Genomic DNA, 26,156 nt, shown 5'->3' with positions numbered 1-26,156 from the left:
GGGCAGTGGGCCTTTAGGAGCTGCCCGGGTCTCCAGGCTTGCATGGCAGTTCTCAAGATGGCTAGACTGCAACTTTCAACTTGACCTTGGCCTCCAGCCGTGTCTGACCTGTATGTAAAACAGCCCTTAAGTCCTCAGGAACTGGGGCCTCAAACCCTACCCTGTCTCTTTGTCATCATGAGTTTTACAATGCCACTTGGAGGAAGGAAGGGGGGCGAACGGGCCGGAAAGTAACACAAAAATCAGGTCCCTACAGAGGCTGGTTCTTTAGTCTGCAAATGGTCAGTCAGGGAGGAGGTAAACTGGGGGCAAATCAATATTTACCCGGAGCTACTAAAAAGGCAGGAGGGAAAGGGCACACTGGGTATGTGTATGGTGGTGCGGGGGCGGGGGGCGGGTTATGGAAGGTTTTATTGGGCAACACTTACATTGGTCCGGGCAAACCTGGGATTAGGGTGGATAAAAGCCGGAGCCCAGCCTCGTTGGTCCGGACACTTTGGGAAGAACAGGAAACTTAGAGAGCAGACCAGGGCGGGGGTAAGGGGATATTGGTAAGGGTATGGGGATATTCGCAGTGCCCTGACCTGAGGGCTGAGTCTGCAAGCTGAGACAGGAGACAGGTCCAAGCCTGGCTGCTCACCAGTCTGCCCGGGATGGAAGGGAGTCCAGCACTCTTCCAAACTCTGATGCTCTGGTGGAATGCACTCATGTTCACTTTGAGTGCATGTTCCCTTTCTGGGCATCTGACCAGCTCACAGCATCCGCAATCGGAGGTGAGAGTATGTGACCGAAAGCGACAGGACCCCCAGAATCCCTCTCCAAAATATGACAGCTGCTTGCCTCTTCCAGCACCAACACCCCACTGTGCTCTCAGGAAAGGGTCGCATTTCCCAGGCACAGAGGAAAAAAGCTTCTCGAGCTGGTTCATGGCCAGAGGAGGACCGGGCACCCGCTGCAGGCTGGAGACAGTGCTCTCCCCAGTCCTACTTAGCGGGGGGGGGGGGGGGGGGGAAGGTATGAAGTGGCCCCAAAGAGTCCCTTTCTCCTGTCCCCAAACGGAGTGCAATAGAGTGCCCAGGTGCCTGGAGAGTCAGCTCCGGCCCAGGCTCTGTGAAGCCTCATTAAAGCCCCAGAAGGGGGGCTCGAGTCCCAGCTCAGCACCCAGCTGGGGCCTGTTCCTCTTAACCTTCCAAGACAGGCCAGCCTGGCTAGAGATGTGGGAGCACTGAATAACGGTGCATAAAGATCGCTCTCTCCATCTCAAAGTCTCTGGAGGAGGAAGAGTTGTTACTGGGACAAAGTGAGAAACAGTCTGTATATAAAAGTGTGAGTGTGTGATCAGAGCACACTTGGGTTTGTGTGTGTGCGCGTGTGTCCGTGTGGGTGTGATGGGTCGTTCTGAGCATATGGGCCTAAATACGAGTGTAGGAGATTGCCCACCAACACTGTGGACAAAGAAGGGGAGGAAGCTTCTATATGTAGTCCAAGTTTTCCAGTGGGATGTCCTGGGACCCATAAGCCAGGCGCATCCACAAACGCCCCGCCACGGTTCCCCCGGAAAGAGAGCCAAATCGCGACGCTGTCGAAGCCGAAAGCGCAAGTGTCCGTGCTGGTGTCTCGCTGCAGAAAGAGGCGCGGATACCTGGAAAGAAAACAGCGCCGGAGGCCCCAAGAAACACCCAGCCTGGTCTACGCCTCGCTACTTTACCGTCCCCAGCCGTCCGCAGATTTACCTGACCTGTTCCCATCGCCTCAGGTCGCAACCCAACATCTCGCCCCATACCCTCCCCGCCTTACGCTGCTCCGAGCCTCACTGGGAGAGGGGAAGGGAAGGGGAGCTGCAAGGAGGTCGCTCTTCCCTCCAGGTCCCGCCCGCCCTGTCCTCCGCCCCTACCCTTCCGCACCCCCCGCCTCTCCCTTGGGTGAATGGTGCGCGGCCGCGCGGCGGGCGCTGGCGCTGGGGACCTCGCGGGCGGCGGCAGGGACGGCGGGTGTACAGAGCAGAGCCCGGGTTGGAGCCGCCCGCTTTGCATACGCCATGGGCGGAGCGGGAAGGGGGGGGCCCGGGCCAATGGGCGGCCGCCTGGCGCGACCCCGCGGGGCGCGATCCGCCCCCCTCGCTCTGGCCCCGGCCCCGCGCCGCGCGCTCTTCACTTCTTGGGGGCTTTTTAAAACAGCGCCACTGGGGTCTTCTCCATGCGGCTCGTGCTATGACAGCCTCCGTGCTCCTCCACCCCCGCTGGATCGAGCCCACCGTCATGTTTCTCTACGACAACGGCGGCGGCCTGGTGGCCGACGAGCTCAACAAGAACATGGAAGGGGCGGCGGCGGCGGCGGCGGCGGCAGCGGCGGCTGCGGCTGGGGCCGGGGGCGGGGGCTTCCCCCACCCGGCGGCTGCGGCCGCGGGGGGCAACTTCTCGGTGGCGGCGGCGGCTGCGGCGGCCGCGGCGGCCGCAGCCAACCAGTGCCGCAACCTGATGGCGCACCCGGCGCCCCTGGCGCCCGGCGCCGCGGCCGCCTACAGCAGCGCGCCCGGGGAGGCGCCCCCGTCGGCCGCCGCCGCCGCTGCGGCCGCCGCCGCAGCTGCAGCAGCGGCGGCGGCGGCGTCGTCCTCGGGAGGACCGGGCCCCGCGGGCCCAGCGGGCGCCGAGGCCGCCAAGCAGTGCAGTCCCTGCTCGGCGGCGGCGCAGAGCTCGTCGGGGCCCGCAGCGCTGCCCTACGGCTATTTCGGCAGCGGCTACTACCCTTGCGCCCGCATGGGCCCGCACCCCAACGCCATCAAGTCGTGCGCGCAGCCAGCCTCGGCCGCCGCCGCTGCCTTCGCGGACAAGTACATGGACACCGCTGGCCCCGCGGCCGAGGAGTTCAGCTCACGCGCTAAGGAGTTCGCCTTCTACCACCAGGGCTATGCGCCCGGGCCTTACCACCACCATCAGCCCGTGCCTGGCTACCTGGATATGCCGGTGGTGCCCGGCCTCGGGGGCCCTGGAGAGTCGCGCCACGAGCCCCTGGGTCTTCCCATGGAAAGCTACCAGCCCTGGGCGCTGCCCAACGGCTGGAACGGCCAAATGTACTGCCCCAAAGAGCAGGCACAGCCTTCCCACCTCTGGAAGTCCACTCTGCCCGGTAAATGGCGCCCCTTTCTCAGTGCCGGTCCTCCGGTTCTGCTCCAGCTTCTCCTCCGCTCGCTCCTGGGTCACCCTCGTGCCCCTCTGCTCTCTCCCCGGCCTGTCCTAGTGGTGCTGCACCCCTGGGAGCCCGATCCCGGCTGGCCTGCCCTGCCCGCACTGCTCTTGAGTTGGGCTGGTCCTGGCTCTCCCTGGGTGAGGGATAGCTGAGAAGAAGCTTGTGGGGACCCTAGCTGGCTTCCTTCTCCCTCTGCGCCCCGCCCTCGCCAGCCCTTGACATCGACTTAAGTAAGGATGGGAAATTGACCTGGAAATGGTTCACCAAATTGCCCGTATTCGTTCTCTCAAAAATCCTTCAGTGTAGAAACATCAAGTGTTGGGGCTTTGGGGATACAGCGAGGAATCTGGGCGTAGAAGTGTTGTCCCCTGAGCCTGGTGCTAACGTTTGGGCCAGGAGATCAAGCAAAGCCCGCTGCTGTGTGGGCAGAGTGGCCTGAGCTGGGGTGGTCATTGGATCCCTGGGCGATTTCATTTCAGTGCAGAACTAACCACCCTCCCCACTGGCCCTCCAGATTTTGGCAGAAAGGCTGGATTGTACAGCCTGGCAAAGGGCAGCCGGGCACTGCAAGGCGGTGTCTCAGATAGAGCTGTTGCCTGTGTCCTGGCCTGGATCTGACCCTTCTGTAACTTGCCTTCCCTATTTTCCAGATGTGGTCTCTCATCCCTCAGACGCCAGCTCCTACAGGAGGGGGAGAAAGAAGCGCGTCCCTTACACCAAGGTGCAATTAAAAGAACTCGAACGGGAATACGCTACAAACAAATTCATTACCAAGGACAAACGGAGGCGGATATCAGCCACCACGAATCTCTCCGAGCGGCAGGTTACAATCTGGTTCCAGAACAGGAGGGTCAAAGAGAAAAAAGTTATCAACAAACTGAAGACCACTAGTTAATGGATTAAAAGTGGAGCTAGAGGGCAACTTGAAGAAATGCTTCAGAACTCGTTGCTTTGTCCAGATAATGATTATAATGCTAATAATAATTGAAGAATGGGAAAGAGAAAGAGAGATACTGGCATTTTGCTTTCCTAAGGGGAATCTTTTTCTCCTGTGGAATCTACAACTCTTTTAAAACTTTACTCTAAGAAATGGTAAAGACTGCCAGTTCTCCCGCCAACCCCACCAGACCATTCAATGAAAAACTCTAGAGTCAAACATCAACCCCGAAATACGCAATTTCAGATAAGTTACACATTTACTGAAATCTTGTAAGTATTTATGTGACCGTTATATTTTAGGACAGTATGTTATACGATAATAATCCGAAAGTTGGTTACAAATGCAAGAGGCTGTTGTAAACGTATGCTTGTCCTTGTGTCACCATCACAATCCCCTTTGCATGTTAAGTGACTGCTCAGGTAAATCTCAGTGAAAGTCCTACCATTGTTGTATATTCTGCAAAACATGTCATGTATAGATTTAGAAAGGAAAGGAGAAGAAGGTACTGAAATAATGATCTTGGACTATTTACTATGAAGGGGCAAAGGGAGAGAAAGCTCTTCCGAGGATCATTTGTCTTGGTAGTAAATACAACCAGCTGAGTGAGCCTTTGAGGCTACAGGGGAACCCCAGGTTGGGAATGTCCTTCTGATAATAATTTTTACTTGCTTATGACAAGATTTGTTGTGGCATTTGGACAATATTTTCCGCCCCAATATAATCTACTTTTCAAAGGATTTGATAGCTTTAAAAAATATTTAAAGCATCAGATAATTCACGGAATTCACTTTGTGTCAGATCTCCTGAGAGGTCCTACCCTAACATGGTGGCCTTTGGTTTGAACACAATTTTTCATTTAAATTGATATTTCCCAATACTTAATAAACATATTGCTGGAGAAATAATTTTCCTTTTTTATTTTTTAGAAAAGTCAGAATGGAAATCCATTCCCCTGTGACAGTTAGATGTTTACTTTCTATATTTTGATCTGTTAAGGGATTAGTATTTTTTTCCTTGTTTATTGTGTTATGAGACTGCATTAGAAAGTTTAGGGATTCATCTTCACAGCACATCTTTAATCAAGCAGTTATTTCAACCAGCACATTCATCTTGTTCATATTCACTATAAAATGCTATCTTGTAAATAAAGACATTCAGCACACTGTGAAAATGTATTTGTGCACCTGCTTTTCAAATATTTCTACTAAAAATAATAGTAAAAAAGAAACAACTTAGACCTGTAGATAGTTGATATAGTGGTATTAATTATGTTAATAAAGTAGTCACTGCCATTAAAATCTGAAGGAAATACTCGTTATTTTCCTATGCTAAACATGCACTGCACAGAAAGAAAAGGAGCAGGTTTGTCCTATACAAACCAAGGACCATTCTTTTCTATATTATTCAGTTTTGTTTTGTTTTTTGGCTACAGATTTTTCAAGCAAAAGGAGAAATCCCTCACAACTAAAATCCTAAAAATTTAGATAAGTGCTTCAAGAAGGTTAAAGTGTCAGGTATTCTAAAAGGGAGAGAAAAGAAAGGAGGAAGAGATAATATAAATTCCCAGGCTCCCTGTGGAAAATGAAAACCAGTTGTTTAGTATCAGCGATGCCCAGGCTGTCGTATTTTAAAGTCTGCTGTTGGGTCTGCATGTGTCTGAGAGGGCAGGTTTTGATATTTGTTGAAATGACAGGACTAGGAAAGGCCTTAAACCTTGACCTTGATGAAAAAAGACAATTTGTGACCTTGACTTTTGACAGCTCGTGAATTGGCCTCGGCTGGATTAGTAGATCAAGGGCGCCACCTTGCGTTGACAAGCTTCCTTGTAATTCTTCAGCTTCAAGGGAATCAAAAGTCTTACTTCCTTGACTCCTTGTTTTAGAGATTTAGTACTCATTTCTTTGGCTCCAGATGGAGCAAATTTGAATATATGTAAGTTATACATGTGCCTGTATATATGTGAATATATATCATATGTGTATACGTGTATGCATTTGCATATCAGTGCTTGTGTGTGCTTGTTAATGTATTTGTAGAATCTGTACAGATATAGTATCATTAATTACTGATGACCCAGGATGATATAATTTAAGGTGATTTCAAGAGTTCAGGTACAAAATGTACCTGATGAAGTTTTGCTCCTTTTCTTTAATGGCCAGGTTTGATTTGTATTCACAGTGGCTTGCTCTGCATCGGATTTCTGCAGATCTGCTTTTAAGCTGTACATTTTTGTTACAGTCTAAGAGGTGTTCTTAAATAACCATTCTTTCTTGGTCCTCACCCTCCAAGGTGGTCTACCATCCTAATTAGAGCTATAGGGGAATCTATACGGTAAATAAAAAGTTTCAGATGCCTTTCTAACTCTAGAGCTCTAGAGTTACATTTCAGAAATTCAAAGAAACTCACCTCTTAAGAGGTCAGTATGGAGAGCTTAAAGATCTCATATCTACAAAATGACCATAATACGGATGCAGAAGGAGAGTTATCCTGGATAGCTCAGGGTTGAGTGCTGCGCCTGGGTGGTGTGCAATCTTATACTGATGTTTTCTAAGCTGCCATTTGATTTATGGAAGAAATATATACATTTAATATTAACAACCACCATCAAAACTATACTGGTAATAATCATCTCTACTACTTATTGACCCCAAACAATACATCAGATGTGTTTAGAGTCCTAACTAACACATATGTATGTTTATATGTTTAATATAAACATAAGGTGATGTGTTTTGTCAGAAACATGCTACGCAAATATGTATTGAAACGTTGGTGGAACCAGGATCCTTAGGGTGCAGAATTTCAAGATGAGGTTAATTTTATCTTTATGTTAGAGGAAAGTAATTGTGAACTGAGTAAACGTATTCATCATTTTATGGAAGATAATATTGGTTGGTTACAAACCTGGCTGACGGAAACCTCTCCAACCTGAAGACTTAAACCTCCTTTATTGGTGGAGAATTACAGAAAGAATCTCTAAAGCTGTCTCAAAAACAGCATGGTCTTGAAATGTACGCATGGAGTGGTCTTGTGAAGTGCAATCAAATTTTGCTGCCCCGAGGATTTTCACTCCACTTGTGGGAGCAAATGAAAATGATGCTTCAGATCAACGTCCCCACAGCTTGTTCCACAGCACTCCGTTTCTAAGTGAGCTGCCATCAAGCCCAAATAACAGCTTTCTCCCAAAGTGTTTAAAGTGGTGGAAAATCCCCTCAAAGCTGGATCAAACTGTGTGTTTACGAACAGCTCCGAAGGGGACTCTTCTGTTGACTGGGGGATATTTTTCTTTAGATGTAAGAAATATTCTGAGCTTCAGGCCTAGGAAGGAGGCCAACAGCAGCTCTACAGCCGGAATACCACCCCTTTCACAAGCCATCGCCACTGCAGGAACTCTGGGTAAAGTAGTAGTTTTCTTTTTTTTTTTCCTCCCTTCAGCTTTTGAAACTAATGACAGAAGATATTTCAGAGCTTTCTTCTGCCTGTTCTGAAACAGATGTTGATAATGTGGATCTTACCTCTTACTTAAAATTCCCCTGGATCTACCAGATAAACTGAAGTAAGCATGGATTATGATGACTCCCCAATACCCAAATAGCAATTAATCTGAACCTTTAGAAAAAAGACATCCAGGAGGATGCCAGCCACTATGTAGGAATAATAACACCAAACACTGGGATAGTGTTGGTGAATACCTGATTCAAGTATTTTTTTTCCTAAAAGGGACACACTTTCAGAATAAGAAATTGTAATATGGAAACAACTAGACACCGTCTCCGTCTATTAAATTAGCAATGATTTTTAATCCTGTAATGGCCTGTCATGTGACCATTTTTTAAAAATTGTAAATATGGTACTTTAAAAAATCTACTTTTTCCATCTGCTCTTAATACTGTCAAATTTATTGAGGTATTTTAAGTGGATGATTGTAAAACGCCACTTTGCATTTCACAACTATTTATGCCTGATACAGAGCTTAAGCCATCCATTTAAGTTGTTGTTTTTTTCTTTGAAAACAGAAAACAACTTTTTAAAGAAAGGGGGAGAAAATTATTCTTTTTAAAAATTCAACCTAATTGAGATATTTTCTTAAAATTCACGAGGCAGCGAAATTCAGCTGAGGATGATACATGTGTGTGCGGGTAGCTAATGACACATTTCACCGAATGATAATACATGTGCGGATTACACTCTGCTGAGTGTGTTTGGAGGGTTTGGTGAAGATGCGGCTACTCGCTTCCTCTCTGCGAATTCCCGAGTTTCTTTCGGAGGGGAGACGGAGCCTGCCCGGGACTGCTAAGCTCCAGACCCAGGGGGTTCAGAGGCGCCCTTCCGGATTTGCGAACCTCTATGGAGGAGACGCTAGGGGCTTGCTGATTTATGCTCATTCCTTTAAAGTTGACCGAATGCGTGTCAGCAGCCCAAGACCTGGAGAATCAGAGAAATGTGCAGCGAGTTGCTCACATCCCATTTTTCATAAGCAAAGATGTAAGGTTATCCAAGAGGCCTGGGGAGATTTATGCCTCAGTTTTAGGACACGCACACAATAATTAAGTTTTCACCCGCCAGGCCGCCGGGTCAATAACAGCCGGCTTCATTCTTTATGAAAATACCCACTTTCTGATCGGCTGCTTCAATCCTAGCGCATCTGCCTAGCGCCGACGAATGCCTGAAAGGTGTTTGCTATTTTTAATTTGATTTTCAAGGGAAGGAAAAAGACGCTGGCACAGAAAAGTCCTCCGTGGAAGCAGCCAAGGCCTCGCCACAGTTGATTTCATTTCTGCCTGGCTCCGTCGCGCCGCCGAAGAGCTGGATCCACCCGGCAGCAGTCTTCACAACGGGGCCTCGGAGATGTGCGAACCTTTGCGGGCGGTCGCGCAGCGGCGCGGGGCCTCCCCCAGGTGCAGGGACGGGGACGCGCGGGAGAAGTACCGCCGCGGACCTGGGGAGCCACCCGATGCCGCGCCCCTCGGGGGCCGAGGAGGCTCGAAATCCTCCGCGCGTCGGTATGAACTCTCTCCTCAAAATGGAGGCTCAAAGCCTTAGAGAGCCGGCCTCGCTCGGACGGCTTGTGGGCCAGAGAGGGCGTGCAGCAGGACATTAGGCAGAGGTCAAGGCCCCGACGCCCGAGGCCCGCGCCGGGCGGACTCCGGAGGGCCGGCCACCGCGCCGCGTCTCGCCCCGCCGCTGCAGGCTGACGTCACCGCCGCCCGCGCGGGCCTTCGCGGGTCTCTCTAGGCGTTATTTGATGAGGACAAGCCGAGTCAAACGAATGTTTTGTGCGGGTGCCCCTTCTCCGACCCGCCCCTCCCTCCCCATGAGAATAATCGGGTATTTAATCTCTCCCGGTCTTAATTCTTGGCAGCGTGGAAGGTGGTTTGCAACGGGAAATAAAACTTGACAGGAGCATTTTCTCTAAAAGGGGTTCTGAAACGGGCTGAAAAGAAACCGTGTTTTTCTCTACCAAATACTTCCGCTTTCTGAGCCCCGGCCTGACGGGTGGGGTGAGATCCGAGGGAGCGGAGAGCGAACGGGGCACGCACGGCCACGTTGCGGACCGGTGCGGCCGCATCCGGGCGCCCCGCGCAGTCCCGGGTCTTCGCCCGGGCCGGAAAGCAGATTCGGCCTCGCTTCATCCCGCGCCTCGGCCACGCTAGGCTCGGCTGTAGGCCCGGCGCCGCCCGCAGCCCGAGGCCAGGACCCGGCGCACGGGAAGTTGGCACGGACGGGGGCCCGGCACCCAGAGTAGTACCCTGGCCCTGGCTGAGGGTTAAGTGAAAAAAGAGGGCGCGGTGGGGGGCGGGGGGAACTTAGATCGCTGCGCTTAAGCTCTGAGGCTTTTGGCCCAGGGGAGTTAGGGACAAGAGCTCGCAAAGGCGACGGTGACACCACTGCTGGGAGCTTTGTTCCGGCTGCGGGTCTGCGGACACTGCACAAAATGGAGGGGGGAATGGGGGTGAGCGGCATGCGTTGTCCCGGCTGCTATTGGGTGGGAGAGGTTGGAAAGAGCAGAACCCCCCTCCCGGCATCTCAGAGAGCGCCCTCCTCTCGTGCCGTAAAGGTCAAGTCCTCCGCGCCATGGCTGTCTCCATGGCCAGGGCCGGTCGCCGCGGGAAGGCGCAGGACACACAACTGGCCGGCTGCAAGCTGGTTCTGATACCCTGGGATCGTGGACTGGAGGCAGTTCTTTCTTGGTTACCAACTCCTTCGCCCCCAGGCGTATTGAAGAGGAGCTCCCGCAGCCAGGGGTGGCCCAGGCTATGTCCCCGTCGAGTCCTGGAAGAGCTGAGCCCACCGGAAGCTTAGCCGGGGTGAGAGGCAACGCCTTCAAGCTCAGGAGAGCGGACGCGCGGCTGGATCCGAGTCGTGAGCTCCGGTAGAAACAAGGGACCTGGCGGGGGCAGCCGGGCCAGCTGGACATGGAATAGAATAGGGAAGCAAGGAACCTGCTGGGACCTTCTACTGAGGTCCCTGAGTCCAGGTCCGCTCCCTCAGTGCATGGCAGGCCTTTGGTGAGAACTTTGATGCTCTTCTTCTCCTGCCTAAAATATGGGCCAAGAAGTGAGGTGCATTCTGCCAAAGGTAAAAATCCCTGACTCCCAGACCCCAAGAACCCCCTCACTGTGCTGTGGAGGGGTCGGGGCCCCTTGCCTCTGCCCATAGCCTGCTTGCAGCAGGCCACCGCGTCCGGCCTAGTGGTCAGTCGCTTGAACCTGCTCTGCCACGGAGCTTATTGCTCCAGGTGAATCAAAGAGACCCTGCAAATGAGTTCATCTTTTTTTTTTAACAGAATGCAGGAAAGCTGAGCTTTATCCCTAGGGCTGCATGGGTGGAGTCTTGAGGGGACGTAGGTAGAAAGATTGTCGGTGGACAGGTACCATCACAGAACTGCCTATCAGGGCACATAGGGGAGACTCCTAAGGGCAGGGTTTGACTAGGCAGGGGCTCGCTCTTCTCCAGCCTGGAGTGTGAGCCATGGATCGAGGCTGAACTTGGAGGAGCCTGGGGAACTGCCCTAGGTGGCAGCTGGAGCTTGGGGTATGGGAGCTTCCTGTTAGCCACAGCCGTGCGGACCAAGACCCCGAGGACCAGAAATGGCCTTCTGGTTGGGCTGCCGTCTTTTGTCCTGTTTCTTACGGATACACTTGTCTGGGGCAAGCCAAGCCCCGTTTGGGCCGAAGTTGCGGGGAGGATGGAAGGCAGACACTGGGAACCAGGGCTTTGCCCTTCAACCCCCACCCCCATCTGTTCCCACTCAGTAGGGGAAAAAAATCTTTAATGAGTCCACAACAATAAAAATAAAAATAGTTCTTCTCAAAGGAAGTAACCCTCTTTCTCCCATCACTTTGGGACACACGAAACTAAATAATAACCAGATTGCTTGGGTGTCTGAGACCCTCTGCTAAACCCTATGCCCCAGCCCTCAGTGGCCAGTGGAAGGATGTGGACTTCTTCAGATCTTTAGGGACCTTGGAGATTGAACCTGTGAGTCTGATGAGAACCAACCATAAGGTCAAGTTCAAGGCATTACCTGTTCCCCTGCTTTAGGGAAGGGAGGAGGAGCTTGTGGGTGGGACAGGTGCCACCTGTCCAAGCCAAGGAGATAAATTAGCCCCTGCCTCCACCTAGTAGTGATAGAAGGGGGTCTCCTGATATTTCATTGAAGCCTCAGTGCCTCCTCTAGACGGTGCCCGGAAATGTGATTAGTTGGCCATGATCTGCCAATAGACCATTTCCTAAGAACAAATTCTAGGAGATCTCCTGAGCTTCCCAGACAGCCCATCTCCCAGGCTTACCATGGAGGACAGATGTACCTCCAGGATATCTCCCACTTGGAAAGAGAAAGCCCCCAAATGGCGGCCTGGCCTCCAGCCCCATGAAGGGCTTGATAGCCATTTCCACCCTGGGTCCTCCAGCTGGCTCTTGCACCTGTGTGCAGTATGATCACAGGGGTTGAAATGGTCTTTTGTATAGCTTTCTAGAAACAGGTGTGGCATTTAGGGACAGAGGAAGGTAGGGGCTCAGACCAGCAAGAAAAAGCAAAAAGTTTGGTGCCTTATGTGATCCACAGATAAACAACTGTTGACCTTTGGGAGTGAATTGTGGTCTGTTAGGTGGGCCTTACCCCTCCCAGGCCGGCTGCCATCCAAGGTTGCCAGGCCCACAAAAGCAGGAGCTGAGTCCTAAGAAGAGAAGGAGGGAGTGTCGATCAGAGAGGGAGGGAGAGAAAAAGAACCTGGAATGGAGTATTCAGAAGAAGGAAGTGAGAGGTCCAGTTCAGACCCCTGGTGGAGGCCTGAATTGGGGGAGAGTCAGGAACTTAACCAGCCTCCTTTCTCTGTGCTTTCCGAACTGAGTGCCCTCCAGTGGCACCTCAGCTCTTGCTCAGCTTAGGGGAGGTATCGGAAGAGGCGGGAGGCCGCAGAAGGGGAGGCTCAGCTGGAAAGAGGCAGGAGACCGGCAAGCGGGAGCCGCAGGGAGATGGAGACTGATGGCTAAGGAGGAAACAGAGTGAGCGGACAGCCTGATGCTGGCATTCACACTAAGGGTTATGCACTGAGCAGTCACAGGGCTGCAAGTGGCACGGGGACTTCAGGTTCTCAGATTCCGGGACAATGAGCCGCTGCCAGAGGCCAAGCCGGCCCCAAAGAGAGAAGAGGGCAGCCTAGCAGCATGGCCAGTTGGGGTTGGAAACCCCGGAGCGTGGAGGCACTCCCTGCCCCCCAGCTCTATCCTCCCTCAGAGTGAGCGGGTGTTAGGCTGCCTATCAAGTGATGGTCCTTTCTGCTCACATCCCTTGAATGACTCGTGCTGGGGGAAACGCCCCCAGCACGACAACACCGGTGCACACTAACCGTGCCAAGGCTACCCAGCCTGGGCACTGCCAGCAGGCACCCTCCGGCTGCTGCCCAGACCCCTCGGCTGCAAGAAGAAGGGGAGGCGGCAGTGCTGGGCAGAGGCATCTGGACACACTTTATTCCCATATCCCGCCTGGGAAGGCGCGTGGAGTGCAGGGCTCCCGAATCCCCGCCACGGAGCACTCAGCCCGCCCGCCAAGGAGGGTGCGGGAGGTGTTTCCGAATCCCCCAACCCCCCACTTTTAGGGCCAAATCAAATGAAGTTTGGAAAGGCTTGGTCTGCTTTGCTGAGCAAATCGCCTCGTTAGCCGTTTCCGCCTGACAAGGCTGGCTCCGGCGCCAGCCTTCTCCTCTCCGGGTGGCCATCTCCAAATGCTGCGCGGGGAGCAACGGGTCGGCCCTGCGAGGGCTGCCTGGACCCTGAAGTTTGGAAAAACAAGAAGAGATTGAAATGGCTCCCTCCCTTCTCCGCAGACACACACGCACCGTCAAGCCGCCGCCACTTCCTGCCTTTGTTTTTCTTTCTCCAAAACATTTTTGGCCTCTTGCATTAGCTGCCATGGGGCTCCGGGTTGACGATAAAAGGAAATACACGCTGAAGACGTTTCTGGAGATGGCCTCACACCGTGGAGCTCCTGAGAAAGAACAACTCATGGAAAACCAGTCTCCAGGGCCAATGTCACAGCCATGCCCATCTTGGACTCTTCAAAAAATGCAACTCGCACTTGGCCTTCCAGGGCAGCCTTAGCCCCCCCCCCCCTCCTCGGGTGTTCTCTTGAGCCGGGTGGGCTCAGCTTGGCTGTTGGGCCTCCTGCAAAGCGGAAGAGTCAATTAGGCTCAGAGCAAAGTCAAAACCAAGGACCCGAAGCTCTGCCTCCCTAAGATTTGGTCTGATCCTCAGAGCTGCGCCTACCTCCGAATAGCCCCCCCAAAAAACATTCACACCGCCAGTATATTCCAGGCAAGGGGGGCAGAAGCAGGCAAAGCTGGGAAGAGTGCGCAGCACTGGGGATCAGAGCATCACCCTCCCGTCCCTGCCGGGGAACTAAAAGCATTCGCCGCTCCAGGCGGTTTCCCTTCTGGCATCAAGAGCCTTTATCCTCATCCATCTTCACAGCAACGCCCCCACTCACCCCCTTCCAGGCTGCAAGACCCTCCCGGCACCCCGCTTTGGTTCAGCCGAATTGCCCTTCCAGCCGCTCCTAGAGCGCCTTGCCCTGCCCCAGCCTTTCCTCGGGAATTCGCCTTTGTCTCCTGCAGACACCCATGGGATCCAGACTGACCAGCACCCTCTTGGCTTGGCTCTCAAGAACACGGGAGGCACTAGTTCTACGGAACGGCACATATCCCTATACCAACCTTTCTGTGGTGACCCCCCCTCTCCCTGGCACCAAGGGGAAAACCGATCTAATGGGGAGAGGGGCTGCGTGCAGCTAGGGTAGGTAGCCTGGCGTCCCCCGCTGGAGGGCCACTGCAGCCGGTCTGCTCAGGCACAAGCTGAAGTTGACTGCCAACACTGCTATAAAACCCCAGGTCTGTCTAGAACAGTTTTTGGTTCTCCTAGACGCCCCCGGGTTCAATTATAGTCTTAAAAGCCCTAATACAAGTGCAAGAATTTGTTTGCCTTCACCCAGGGGCAGGGCAAGCCCCGCAATGGTGGCGCCTTTGTTATGGCAAAGTCACTGAAACCCCTCAAGCATTCCTTTTGTCCGAGGGTCGGGGTGGCAGGGACTGGGTGGGCTGCTGGGAGAGAGTTTGAGAGAGCCAAAATCAGCCAGGGAATGACTTAAATACTGCTGTTCGCAAACCTCTCCTCCCTTTTATATTCAGTCTTCAAGAAAGATGCTGTGGAGAAATAAATATTTTGCCTTGTTGGTCGCCGCTGGAAATAGAAGTTTTTTCGCTGCAGGGCAATCCTGTAACTGTGATTCCCAGCTTTAGGAGGTCTCAAGCTGCCCTTCCCAATGACCTTCCTTCCCACCAGACCTTTTCACTCACACCGATACTGCCCTCTGCACAAGCCACAGTGCCCCAATATGTCAAGCTGGAGATGCACAAATAATTTCAAGTTCAGCTCTCAGGGATTCAAGGGGCATGGAAGTTCTCGCAGCAAATCCTGAATAAAGCGTTCATTAAACCAATGTGTCGGAGTAGTTTGATTTGTGATACGCAACCCTGTAAAGGGGGGGGTTGGAGCCACATAAACATAAATGCTAATAAATTAGTGTACTCCACTACAGAGTAATTACTCGATATTATTGATATTTACAGCGAGTATTCAAATGCAATGGTGGGCCATCATTTAGAGAAAATACATAATGAGAATATTTCTTTTGCAGTGCAATACACGATTAGATTTTGTTATTGTGTCAGTTACAGTTAGCTCAGCAATAAATAAATAAATCGATGTTGACACTTAAATACCAAAGATCTTAGAGGTTATACTCTAAATCTCCCCGAGATATATAAATACCTTCGGCTACTTCCTGGATGGGGAAAGGGAAAAGGTTATTCTTTTTCATTTTTCAACTTTCCTTCAGCGACATCCAGTTCCTTCCAAGAAGATAGGTGTGGGGAGGCCTCAGAGCTGGACCCCTCCCAGTGCCTGGCCCTGCCTGGCTGCTCTATGCCCTTCTCTTCTGCTTCTCCCAAACATTGTTCATTCAGTCCTGCAGGATGGCAAGCATTTTTCACCATCTCATTTTTTTTTTCTTTCCTCTTCCCAAGAAAGCTAGACTCATACTAGCTGCTATGGCCTCTGTCTCTCTCTTTAGCTCAAACCTAGCCTTTTCAAAGCGTTCTTTTCACCCAAGGTGCTGGGAGGTTCAGAAAGACGTCTCTTTTCTTTGGCATTGTGTCCCTTCTGTGGGATGAGTAGCCGGAAAGGCGCCGGAGCCTTCTGAGTTTCTGCCCTGCACATCCCTGGCTCTCAAGCTTTGCAGAGGAAAGGTGGCGTGTTACCCCTTTCTCAGCCACGGCTCCCTGGCCCTCGCCCCCTGCTCACTGCCCCCACTCTCCCTACAGCTCTGGAGCTCAGCTGTGGGCTCCCGGAAGGTGCAGCATACCCAGGAGAAGTCTCCTTGGATGTCAGCGCCTCTAAAGCAGCCCAAGGCTCGCCTCAATTCCATGGTTCCCCGAGTCCTCAGCTCCAGAAGACCAGGCAGGGGGGCGGGCGGACCAGTGCGCAGCGGCGCAGCTCCCATGCCTCTGGCTCTGCGGTGTCACTCCGAACCCCGGCAGACAGCGAGGAGGAGCGGGTTTCTCCAAGGGCAGGGCGTGGGGTGAGGAGGCCGGCAGGGAGAATGAAAGGGAGGTGGATCCCGGGTGAGACGAAGGGCTTTCCGGGACCTGCGGATCCCTGACAAACCGCGGGGGAAGCCGCCCAGGTTGTTGGCGGTTTAGGGACGGAAGGCACTAAAGCGCTTCGGAAGTGACCATGAATGCGAGCGTGTAATCAAGTCACCGTGCAAATCGGGCGAGCCACGAGGCAGGCACATCCACGGCTGCAAACCCCGTCCCGAAGGGGGTCCGGCCAAAGTCGGAGGCAGAGGTGGTTCCCAAAGCAAGCCTGTGGGAGGGGGACAGCGAAGAAGGAGGTGCGAACGCGAGCCTCCAGGCGAATAGATTCCAAGACCACGCACGGGCCACGCAGCGACGAGCTCCCACCCGGCCACCCCCAGCCTGTGGCTTCCCTCACCCGGGGAGTGGTGGGTGGCAGGAGTTGAGCTCTCTCACCGCCCTCGGCGCACTCGAGGGCCAGGACCGTGCAGCTGAGCACAAGCAATTGGCACGGGGTAGCACCCAGCCTCGCCGCGCGCCGGGAGGCCCCCCCAGCCAACATGAGTTACACCGGCGATTACGTGCTTTCGGTGAGAACACCGAGTGACGATCTGTTGCTTCCCCTGAGGTGGCTACAAAGAAAGGAAGCTGGGGGCGGGGGGGGGGGGGTGTGTGTGGAAGAAAGGAAAGGAAAGGGGGGGGGGGAAGGTCCGGACTAGCTAGCAGCTTGTCAATTTCAACATCGGGTCACATGACCAGCACCTCCCTGCTAAGGATGGGGATAGATTTCCACGTCAGCTTACGTCTCCAAATTTCTACTTCACGGATCCGCTTCAAAGAGGCAGCTGCAGTGGAGAATCATGTTAAGCTCGGCTACTGCGGAAAGCCCAAGGTAGCCCAATGATGGATTTTGATGAGCGTGGTCCCTGCTCCTCTAACATGTATTTGCCAAGTTGTACTTACTACGTCTCGGGTCCAGATTTCTCCAGCCTCCCTTCTTTTCTGCCCCAGACCCCGTCTTCGCGCCCAATGACATACTCCTACTCTTCCAACCTGCCCCAGGTCCAACCCGTGCGCGAAGTGACCTTCAGAGAATACGCCATTGAGCCCGCCACTAAATGGCACCCCCGCGGCAATCTGGCCCACTGCTACTCCGCGGAGGAGCTCGTGCACAGAGACTGCCTGCAGGCGCCCAGCGCGGCCGGCGTGCCTGGCGACGTGCTGGCCAAGAGCTCGGCCAACGTCTACCACCACCCCACCCCCGCCGTCTCGTCCAATTTCTATAGCACCGTGGGCCGAAACGGCGTCCTGCCACAGGCTTTCGACCAGTTTTTCGAGACGGCCTACGGCACCCCGGAAAACCTCGCCTCCTCCGACTACCCTGGGGACAAGAGCGCCGAGAAGGGGCCCCCGGCAGCCGCGGCGACCTCCGCGGCGGCGGCGGCGGCGGCGGCGGCGGCAGCGGCCACGGGCACGCCGGCAACTTCAAGTTCGGACAGCGGCGCCGGCGGCTGCCGGGAGGCGGCGGCGGCGGCGGCGGAGGAAAAGGAGCGGCGGCGGCGCCCCGAGAGCAGCAGCAGCCCCGAGTCGTCTTCCGGCCACACTGAGGACAAGGCCGGCGGCTCCAGTACGTATAAAGGCAGCGCCCTGCGCTTTATGAAAGGGGAGTTGGAAATCTAGCGCAGCACCGCTGTTAAATTTTTATATGCTGTTTTATAAGCATATAAGGTTTATGAAGGGCCTTTAGGTTTCCCCCAACAAAACTTTGTTATAAAAGGCGGGATCACGTGGCGAGTGCTGAAATTGGCCGTGAAATACCCACCGGCCGAGGCATGCCTGCAAAAAAAACAAAACAAAACAAAACAAACAAAAAACCCCACACAACTGCCTTTTTCCCTTTTTTCCCTTCTCGGCTCCCAAGCCCAGCAGCTCGACCCCTCTCGGGACCAGGTCGGGGCTGGGGAGCCGGAGGTGGGCGCCTGTAAATTCCCCTTGCAAGGGCTCCGGAGCCTTTGATAGCGAGGTAATCCGGAGATTTTTATAAAAGCCATGTGTTGCGCCGGGATTCCAGTCCCGGCCGGGATTCAAAGACATCGCTGTTTAACGATGGCACTAGGAACGTGTTTAACAGATAAAATAGCCCGCTTAGCTCGAGTAATACATTAAAAGAAACAAACTAACCCAAAGTTGGCCTTTTTGTCCAAAGGAAGCCATTTTCCTGTGGCGCGGTGGCAATTACGTGCCGCCTTCTGTCCGACTGCATGTTACAGTTGTTATTCAATCTGTCAAAAGCGGGTTTTTTTCTTTACTTCTGGTGGAGTTTTATTGAAAGGGGAGCAAGTCGAGCCTGCCCGCAGCTCTGGGAAACCCCTCGTTCCTCCACCGTATTGGAATAGCACCCCTGCTCTGCCGGGGGGACCAGGATGGCTGTGTGGCCTTGGTGTTCAGGAAAGGCCCAGGGTAGGGGGCTTCCGCTGCCACCTCCCCACCTCGCGGAAGCCAGGAGGCTGGCCGGGGAGGCAGGAGCTGATGGCCAGGACTCAGGCTGACGAAGACCCGGCAGCTGCCCCATATGTTAACGAGGGCCGAGTCCCGCCGCAGCCGGGAAAGACTGGGGCTGGGGCCGCCTTTACTGCCTCGGGAACCGGCCGCGCAGGTGCTGGAAGGTGAAATGTCCGCGGGCGGGCGGCTGTTTGTTTAGTCTGGCCAGGCTGTAGACAGCCGGCGACCCCCGCTCGCTGCTTTGAAAGCGGTTTCAGCGGCGCAAACTCGCCTGTTGCAGTGAGGAGCCCTCCTTTCTGCTCTGGGGCAGAGTAAGCAGCTTCCCTGGGGGCCTATCTAGGGAGCTGACTTTTATCTGGAGCTGAGCCTCCGCCGGCAGCCTCTCCCCAGCCGGCAGTAGGAACCTGAGGCAGGGACCTGGGGGGACCTTGATGGGGCTTGGGCAGGGCCTCCAGTCCCTGCGGCCAGCCCTTTTCCTCCACTTGGGGCTCTGGGATGGACTGCAGCCGTCACACCTGGCTCTCTCCCTGCCTCTTTCTCCCTTCACAGGTGGCCAACGAACCCGAAAAAAGCGCTGCCCCTACACCAAGTACCAGATCCGGGAGCTGGAGCGGGAGTTCTTCTTCAGTGTGTACATCAACAAAGAGAAGCGCCTGCAGCTGTCTCGAATGCTCAACCTCACTGACCGTCAAGTCAAAATCTGGTTTCAGAACAGGAGAATGAAGGAAAAAAAAATTAACAGAGACCGTTTACAGTACTACTCGGCCAACCCGCTCCTCTAAGGCTCCAGCCAACTGGAACTGGGTGGGGGGCTTCATACACATGAGATTATATGCAGATTTTGACCTTGACAAGGTCACGGCACGCGGTGACTTTTGAAGAAATGCGATGTGCAAGAGAGGGGAGGCTACACGGAGACAGCCTGGAAGGAGGCCGCTCGGGACGCTCCTGGGCATCGGTGGTTAAGATTTCTAACAATAATTGGATTCGGAGAGTCGTGCATCCGCGAGAATGAATGGTTCCGGGCCCCTGGTGGTTCACTCTTGGAGACTGCAGAGCTTCGGGTTGGGTGTGGTCTCCATCAGGGACTGGGCCCCCTCCAGACCCCCTGGAGAATGACCCCGACCAGGGACCCTCCACATGGAGCCTGTCCACCTCCAGGACCCCTGCGTCAAGATCTCCAAACCCAATTCAGTTTGGGAACAGGAGCAGAAGGAAGGGGGAGGCTTCCTAGACGTCCGGATTGGGGCTCCTTTCCAAAGCCAATGTGAAAGATGACTGGACTAAGAGGACGCTGTGAGGTGGGAGAGGGCTGCTGATCCTTGAGGGAAAAATAATCTACTATTCCAGGTGGCATTAGGGGCTCTCCACCCCCTCCTAGCCACTCACCACACTGTCCCAGGCCTGAGCTTCCAGCAGTCGACTTCTGCCGCTCACCTAGTTTCTCCTACGATTAGGGTGTTCGTCCTGGCCTGCCACTCTGGCCTAAAGCCTAGTGACAGAGCAGACCATTCCCTGAGGTGGAAGACATCAAAAAGTCGAGAGGCTGCACCCAGGCCGCTGGCCCCCAGATCCCTGCAGGAAATGCCTGTGGAGTGCGGCAGCTTGGCAAAGTCTACAGCGCGCTTAAATCAAGCTTGGATTTGCTCAGCGGAGCGGCGGAGCAGCAGAGCAGCAGGCCTGGCCAGCGGTCCCCAGCTATGAGGGGCTTGAGCCCCCCCAAGCACCCAGTTCCCACGCCGCGCTCTGCCCTTCGTCACCCCAGAACTGAGCTTGGAAGCTTCCAGCGACCTTCCAAGAGCTCGAGAGTGATTTGGAATTATTTTAAAAGATAAATATTATATTATATATATATATTTCCCTGAAAGAACCAAAGCAAATTTTAAAAGATGCAATGTAGGGGGGGAGAAAAGATGAAGAAAATATTTAAAGGCTCTATCTGTTTACAGTGTTCCATGGTTAAACTCACTCACTGCTAAAAATATTTGAATGTACGCTTCATACAGGGATGGTGTTCAAAAGACTTGTAAATAAAGGAACTATAACCTATTTTGTTTGAGAATATATATATTTTTTTTGCCATTAGTTGATTGCCTTTGGGGTATTGGAGGGGATGGAAAGTGTGTCGGGAATGGTCTTTTTAATTTCTTGCATATTTGAAAAGTGTTAGGGAGATGCTCTGAGGTTGTTCGGCCCTCCAGGGTCTGGGGACCTCAGCTGAGAAAGGCAGGCACCCTTCCATTAAATCTCCTCTGCCCCCCTGTGTTAAGAAGCGTCTGGTGGCTCTGTTTGTAACAGGAGTATTGGCCTGTCCTCCATTCTCACCCACTGCGTATGTCGCAGCATGTATACAGGTGACAGGGCACAAGGAAAATAAAGACTGTGGAAACTTGAGTATTGGGTCCTGGTGTGACATTTCTCTCCCCGCTTGCCTTTTACTGCCAAATGTCTGCCCCCCCCCAACACCAACACCACTCCCCCTTAGGAAAGGGGCAAGTTACTAGGCCCCTGAGCGGGTGGGGAGGTGACTTAGGATTTAATTCCATTAGAAGCCAAACTTAGGAAGCCAAGGTGAATGGCCAGGTCCTTGGCTTCCCTCACATGGGGAAGTGGGGTCCCAGGAATGGGGTATCTCAGGGCCTGGAATACGGGGCTTCATCCTCTCAAACTGACCCCAGCCCTGGGAGAAAGCCCTGGGGCTTGAGGTGGCCAGTGGGTCTGATCCCAGGCTGGACTCACTTACCTCAAGACTAGGAGGCCTGAAGTGGAAACACTCTAGGGTGCCCTGGGGAGCCCTGCAGCAAGAGGGAGACTGGTCTGGGTACAAAGACAGAGCAGAGTCTTAGGAGTCTCTAAGAGCACTTTCTTTTCTCCCCAGCTCCCGGTTGAGGCTGCCTTTTCCCTTTGGGGAAAGAAAGATACTGGTTTCCTCTTTGTTTCCTGCCTTTGAACTTCTGCCTTAAATTTGGACATCACCCATAACCTTGAGGAGCAGGGCGAAAGGCCAGAGCCTTTTGTTGCCCACCGCCCCCCCATCCCCACTCTCTCCCTAGCCACTCAGGCAGGATCAGAGCAGCAGAGAGGATGGAATTTGGAGAGAGGCCCCAGACCCCATAGCCCCGCTCTGTTTATTTGTTTGTGTGTTTGTCTAACTTACGCGACTGGGGAAATCAAACTCAAAGGGGAATGGGACAGACCCCGGAGATGAATGCCTAGGTTGATAGACACACAGAGGTGAACAAGGACTCTCCTGGGGGCAGGGAAGGAGTGGGCAGGGAAGCCTAGGATTTAAGGAGACTTCCTTTGGGACGCTTAAAGATTAACCAAGTCTCACAAGTTGCTACAGAGAGTCTAGCCAGGAGGACTGTTCGAGGGCGGGCGGCAAGCGGGCGCGGGTTTGATTTCTGAGCCCTATAAAAGCCTATCCTCCGATGGCTGTGACAATGTGGTCGTAAACCCGTCCGGGGCCGGCCAATTTGCATATTTGGAATGCGCCGCTATAAACCCGGCTGGGATTTTGCAGCAATTTCTTAGATGTAAAAATGAGATCTCTTTAGCAGCGGGCTGGGCACACTCTCGCTCTGTCTCTGCCTTGAGTCTGCTCTCCTTTCCCGGCTCCGGGCTGGAGTTCGGGCCCGGCCTAGGCGCTCAGCCGCCACGAGATGGCGCACTTCCGATCAATGTCAAAGCCGCCGGGGAGCCGGGAACCCCAGCGCATTTCTTGGCCTTTGTTCGCTTCTGATACTAAGAGCGGCACGTTACGTTATTTCACTTGTCCCGCTCTCCTTCGTGTCAAAAAAAAGGGGGCCTCACCGTCAAGTAGCGGTTGGTGCTGTAATTTAAAGCAACGCGTCTTCTCTAGGCCTCGCAGGCGTCGCGGCGCGGAGAAGCCAGCTTTCCCTTGGCAGTGATTTCGGAAATGTGTCAAGGTAAGAGGCCACAAGTTTAGCAATTTCAATCTGGCTGGGGCGGGAGTGGGGCCGGTGTCTGAGCAGGGCTGGGAAAGTGGCTGGGTTTGTGAGCTGGGGGGTGACGCTATAGGCGCTCAGCCCACTCGACCCCCCTTCTCTCGTCACCCCCTAAGGTTGGAAAGCAGGGGGAGGCCTCAGTGGAAAAGCTGACGATTTTAACTCTATGCGCCAGCATTTCACCTAAGGCGATCTTTAGATTTTGTAGAAATATTCAGAATGAGATGAGCCTGGGGTGGGAAGCATCCAAGCAAAAGGGTCCCGGCTGTGCTGGGATACGGGACTGTGGTGGTAAAAAAAAAAAAAAAAAAAAAAGGGTGGGGGGAGATGGCGGGACTGGGGAAAACTGAAAGTTTCTACTCGAAACAATGATGTGGTCAGCGACCATAGCCGCTGGGGCAGGCTTATTCCCTGGGGCAGAAGTCTGGGAGGTAGCTGGTTTCCTACTATGTGTGATCTCTAGGTTTGCCCAGCAGATTGGGGGTAACATTTGTTCCAAAAAAAGCCAATTCAGAAAAGTAGCATTATATTTTTGAGGCTGCCAGGGGATTCTGTGTTGCTTATTTGGAATGTGCCGCTATAAAACCTGGCTGGAGTTTCGCAGCAATTTCTTAGATGCAAAAATGAGATCCTTTGCACACTTTGCAAATGCGCAAAAAAATGTCTTGGGAAATACCTATACATTTTCAAAGGCTGGCACCGAGGATAAACTCTGATCAAACAATTTCTCCATCAGATTTGTCATAAAAGAAGTTTAAGATAATCATATCACTTACATTTCAGAGGCCAGCTTCAAATTTCCTTTTTTCCTAGTTTTAAATTTTTTATTCCAGTATGTTTTCATTCGTTTCTCGAAATGGTTATTTTCTTTTCACAAATATACTCAGCATGGGTGAGTGGCGGGGGGGGGGGGAGTCTCAGAGAAAGTAGGTGCCGCCTGTGTGTGCATGTATAATTTTGCCGATCACAGTCACTAGTCTTTGTTGAGCGCAAGGAGTGGGCGCCCACACAGTGCTCTCTGCCGCCTGAGCCTTCCCTAAAATCCCAAGGCTGCCTCTAGTTTCAAGGCCAGAGGCCGTTTATGATGGACGAAACTAAGGATATTGCAATTGAGGGGTGTATGTGAGGGGTGAATGAAAAGGCCCCAACACTCCCCCCATCAGGAGAGAAGGGCCAGTTCAGTGGTTGGATATAGAAAAAAAATTAGGGACACATTGCACCTGATTGATTCTAAGTAGACACATCAAATACTGTATCCCTGAAAAGGCTGACATTCTTAAAGATGAACAGGAGAAGAAGTTTACTGCTCACCCCCCAAATTTTAAATATGCGGTAAATGCGTGAATCAAAAAAGTCCAGAATTTTTGTTAAAGCTGGATTTGTGGAAGTAGCATTTATTTTTCCTCTCTGGGGCTGCACCTCAACTCCACAGCTCATCAGATAATTCTGAGCCCAGAAAGCATCGAGAGTGACCTCCAGATACAAATTGTTTACTGGCTATCTCAATCTCAGTACCTGGTATTTTTTATAAGAATATTTTTTGGTAATAACAGTTTATTGTTTCTCGTGGTTTGCAAGGGCCTACTCAGGAGAAGCAATCCGCTATCTGGTGAACTGCATGGTAATCCTTGCCAAAGGGCTTATTTCACCAGCCTGGCATTTACTCCGGCTCCATAGCTGAAGGGACATGTAATTAACCAGGTAGAAATGAGCAATATTTACTCCTAAATAAAACGTGGGCCCTGGCAGCTGCACAGGCCGGGTTGAAGCAAGTAGACACCAGAGAGTTTTAGGTCAAAGGCATCCTGACCAACAAGAGAGAAATTCGGCAGCTGGGAAAGAGGGTGAAAGAGAAAAAAAGAAGGTAAATGGTCAAGAGGGAGAGAGAGTGTCCAGAAGCCAACCCATGCTGCAACTGAATTGTTTTTCTTAATCTCCTGGGGGTGGGGAACCCCCGGAAAGCTGAGATGATCGATAAATGGAATATTTTATTGAGGAAGCTAACACCTCGGTGTTACAGTCTGGGGAATGTGGAGGCTTGGGGGCGGTCGGGGATGCTGGGAGCTCTGAGACAGACTGAGAAGGCAGCAGGCGTTTTACTTGAGCTTCTGCTGTGTGGATATCTTCTTGTTCGAACCAGCCAGCCGGGCAGGCCAGTCTGCTTCCCAGGCGCATCTGCGGGCTCTCCACACACTCTCCGCTCAGTGGTGGAGGTGGAGTGGCAGTCTGGGCCAGAGAGGGGATCCCACACAGGCTTACATATTCTTTTTTTTTTTCCAAGCAAGAAATAGCACAAACTCAACGTCACGTTTGGTTTATTAGAAGGGGGGAAAAGACACTGGAGAGAAACATCCAGCTTTCCCCAAAGGTCCATGAAGACCCAAGTGCCAATGCCATGGTGTGTGAGCCCTCAGCGGGCCTTCCACCTCCTCTACTCCACAGCTGAGGCGGCCTTCTCATAGCGGATGCGCTACCAGACTATTTGTAACCTTGGTTGGAGCGTGCATGCTCTGGGATCCCGTTCAGCCTAGAAGCCCATTTGGCCACCCTACAGAGCTCTAACTAGATTGGGCCTGAGCTGCCTACAGCCGGGTACCCAGCTTGTCTTACTAGTCAAACTGGCAGGGCTGCTGATTTCCCGGAGAGTCCTGGAACATTCTGGAGACCCCAAGGAAAAGGCTTTGAGGGGTCTGTGAACTCCCTGAAAACAACGGGTCAAATTGTGGGAATGCACAGATGTGCATTTTTCACAGGCTAAGAGTCAGAACGTGGCCTTAGATTTACCAAAGGGGGCTTTAACTTCCAAAAAGGTTAAGAAAGACAGGTTTAGATCCTTTAGAGCGTTGTCTTTCACTTAATTTTTTTAGCCTTCACCATCTCACGCGTTCTCTGCTGTGGCCACTGGTCTTTCCTAACCTGTGGGCTGGGAAGTCGCTTTCTGCATTTTGTCTGAAAAGGCACCAACTCCTGGCTCACTGGCCTGCTGGAGCTCATTCTACTCAAGGGACCTTCTCTTGTACTTGGAACCTACTTCCCACTGGGCAGAGATTTCCTGAGAGGTATGGACAGTGCTGAGGGGCAAAACCCCCTTCTCAGGCAGTTCTCAGCTTTGTGGCATTTCCCAGCAGCACTGCTGAGCACCAGAGTTCCAGTCAGTTTCACTCTCCTTGCAAGGTGGGTAAGGGCCAAGCCCATCTGGGGAAGGATCCTGGGCTGCTTGGTCTGAAGCTTTTGGTACTCAAGTTCGTTGACCTCGTGGGCCTGGCCCGATTAAAAGTTGCCTTGGCCTTGGGCGTTTGAGCGATATGGAGAGTGAAGGACAGATCCTGATCTCTCGCCACAGACCCCTCACTGGATTCGGCTGCGTCGTTACTGCAGCCTCAAGACCCTGTCGGATTGGAGAGAGCTGACTCTCTCATGCTCTCT

At 52.9% G+C, this 26,156-nt stretch overlaps 2 protein-coding genes across 2 annotated transcripts; both read left to right on the top strand.

Annotated features, from left to right (window-relative positions):
- Positions 1-2,210: 2,210 nt before the first annotated feature.
- Positions 2,211-4,081, top strand: HOXA13 (homeobox A13; the record flags this gene model as incomplete). The annotated part of the gene is made up of 2 exons (XM_082846140.1): positions 2,211-3,126; positions 3,837-4,081. 2 exons carry the CDS (start codon positions 2,211-2,213, stop codon positions 4,079-4,081), a joined length of 1,161 nt encoding a protein of 386 aa, XP_082702266.1.
- A 13,079-nt stretch (positions 4,082-17,160) lies between these two features.
- Positions 17,161-19,544, top strand: HOXA11 (homeobox A11; the record flags this gene model as incomplete). Its single annotated transcript, XM_082846040.1, has 2 exons — positions 17,161-17,887; positions 19,312-19,544. 2 exons carry the CDS (start codon positions 17,161-17,163, stop codon positions 19,542-19,544), a joined length of 960 nt encoding a protein of 319 aa, XP_082702166.1.
- Positions 19,545-26,156: the final 6,612 nt, after the last annotated feature.

Source organism: Leucopleurus acutus (assembly GCF_964270905.1).
Source record: "Leucopleurus acutus genome assembly, chromosome: 9".
NCBI lineage: Eukaryota > Metazoa > Chordata > Mammalia > Artiodactyla > Delphinidae > Leucopleurus > Leucopleurus acutus.
Note: the sequence above shows the minus strand (reverse complement) of the source record. Positions and strands in the feature narration are given on the sequence as shown.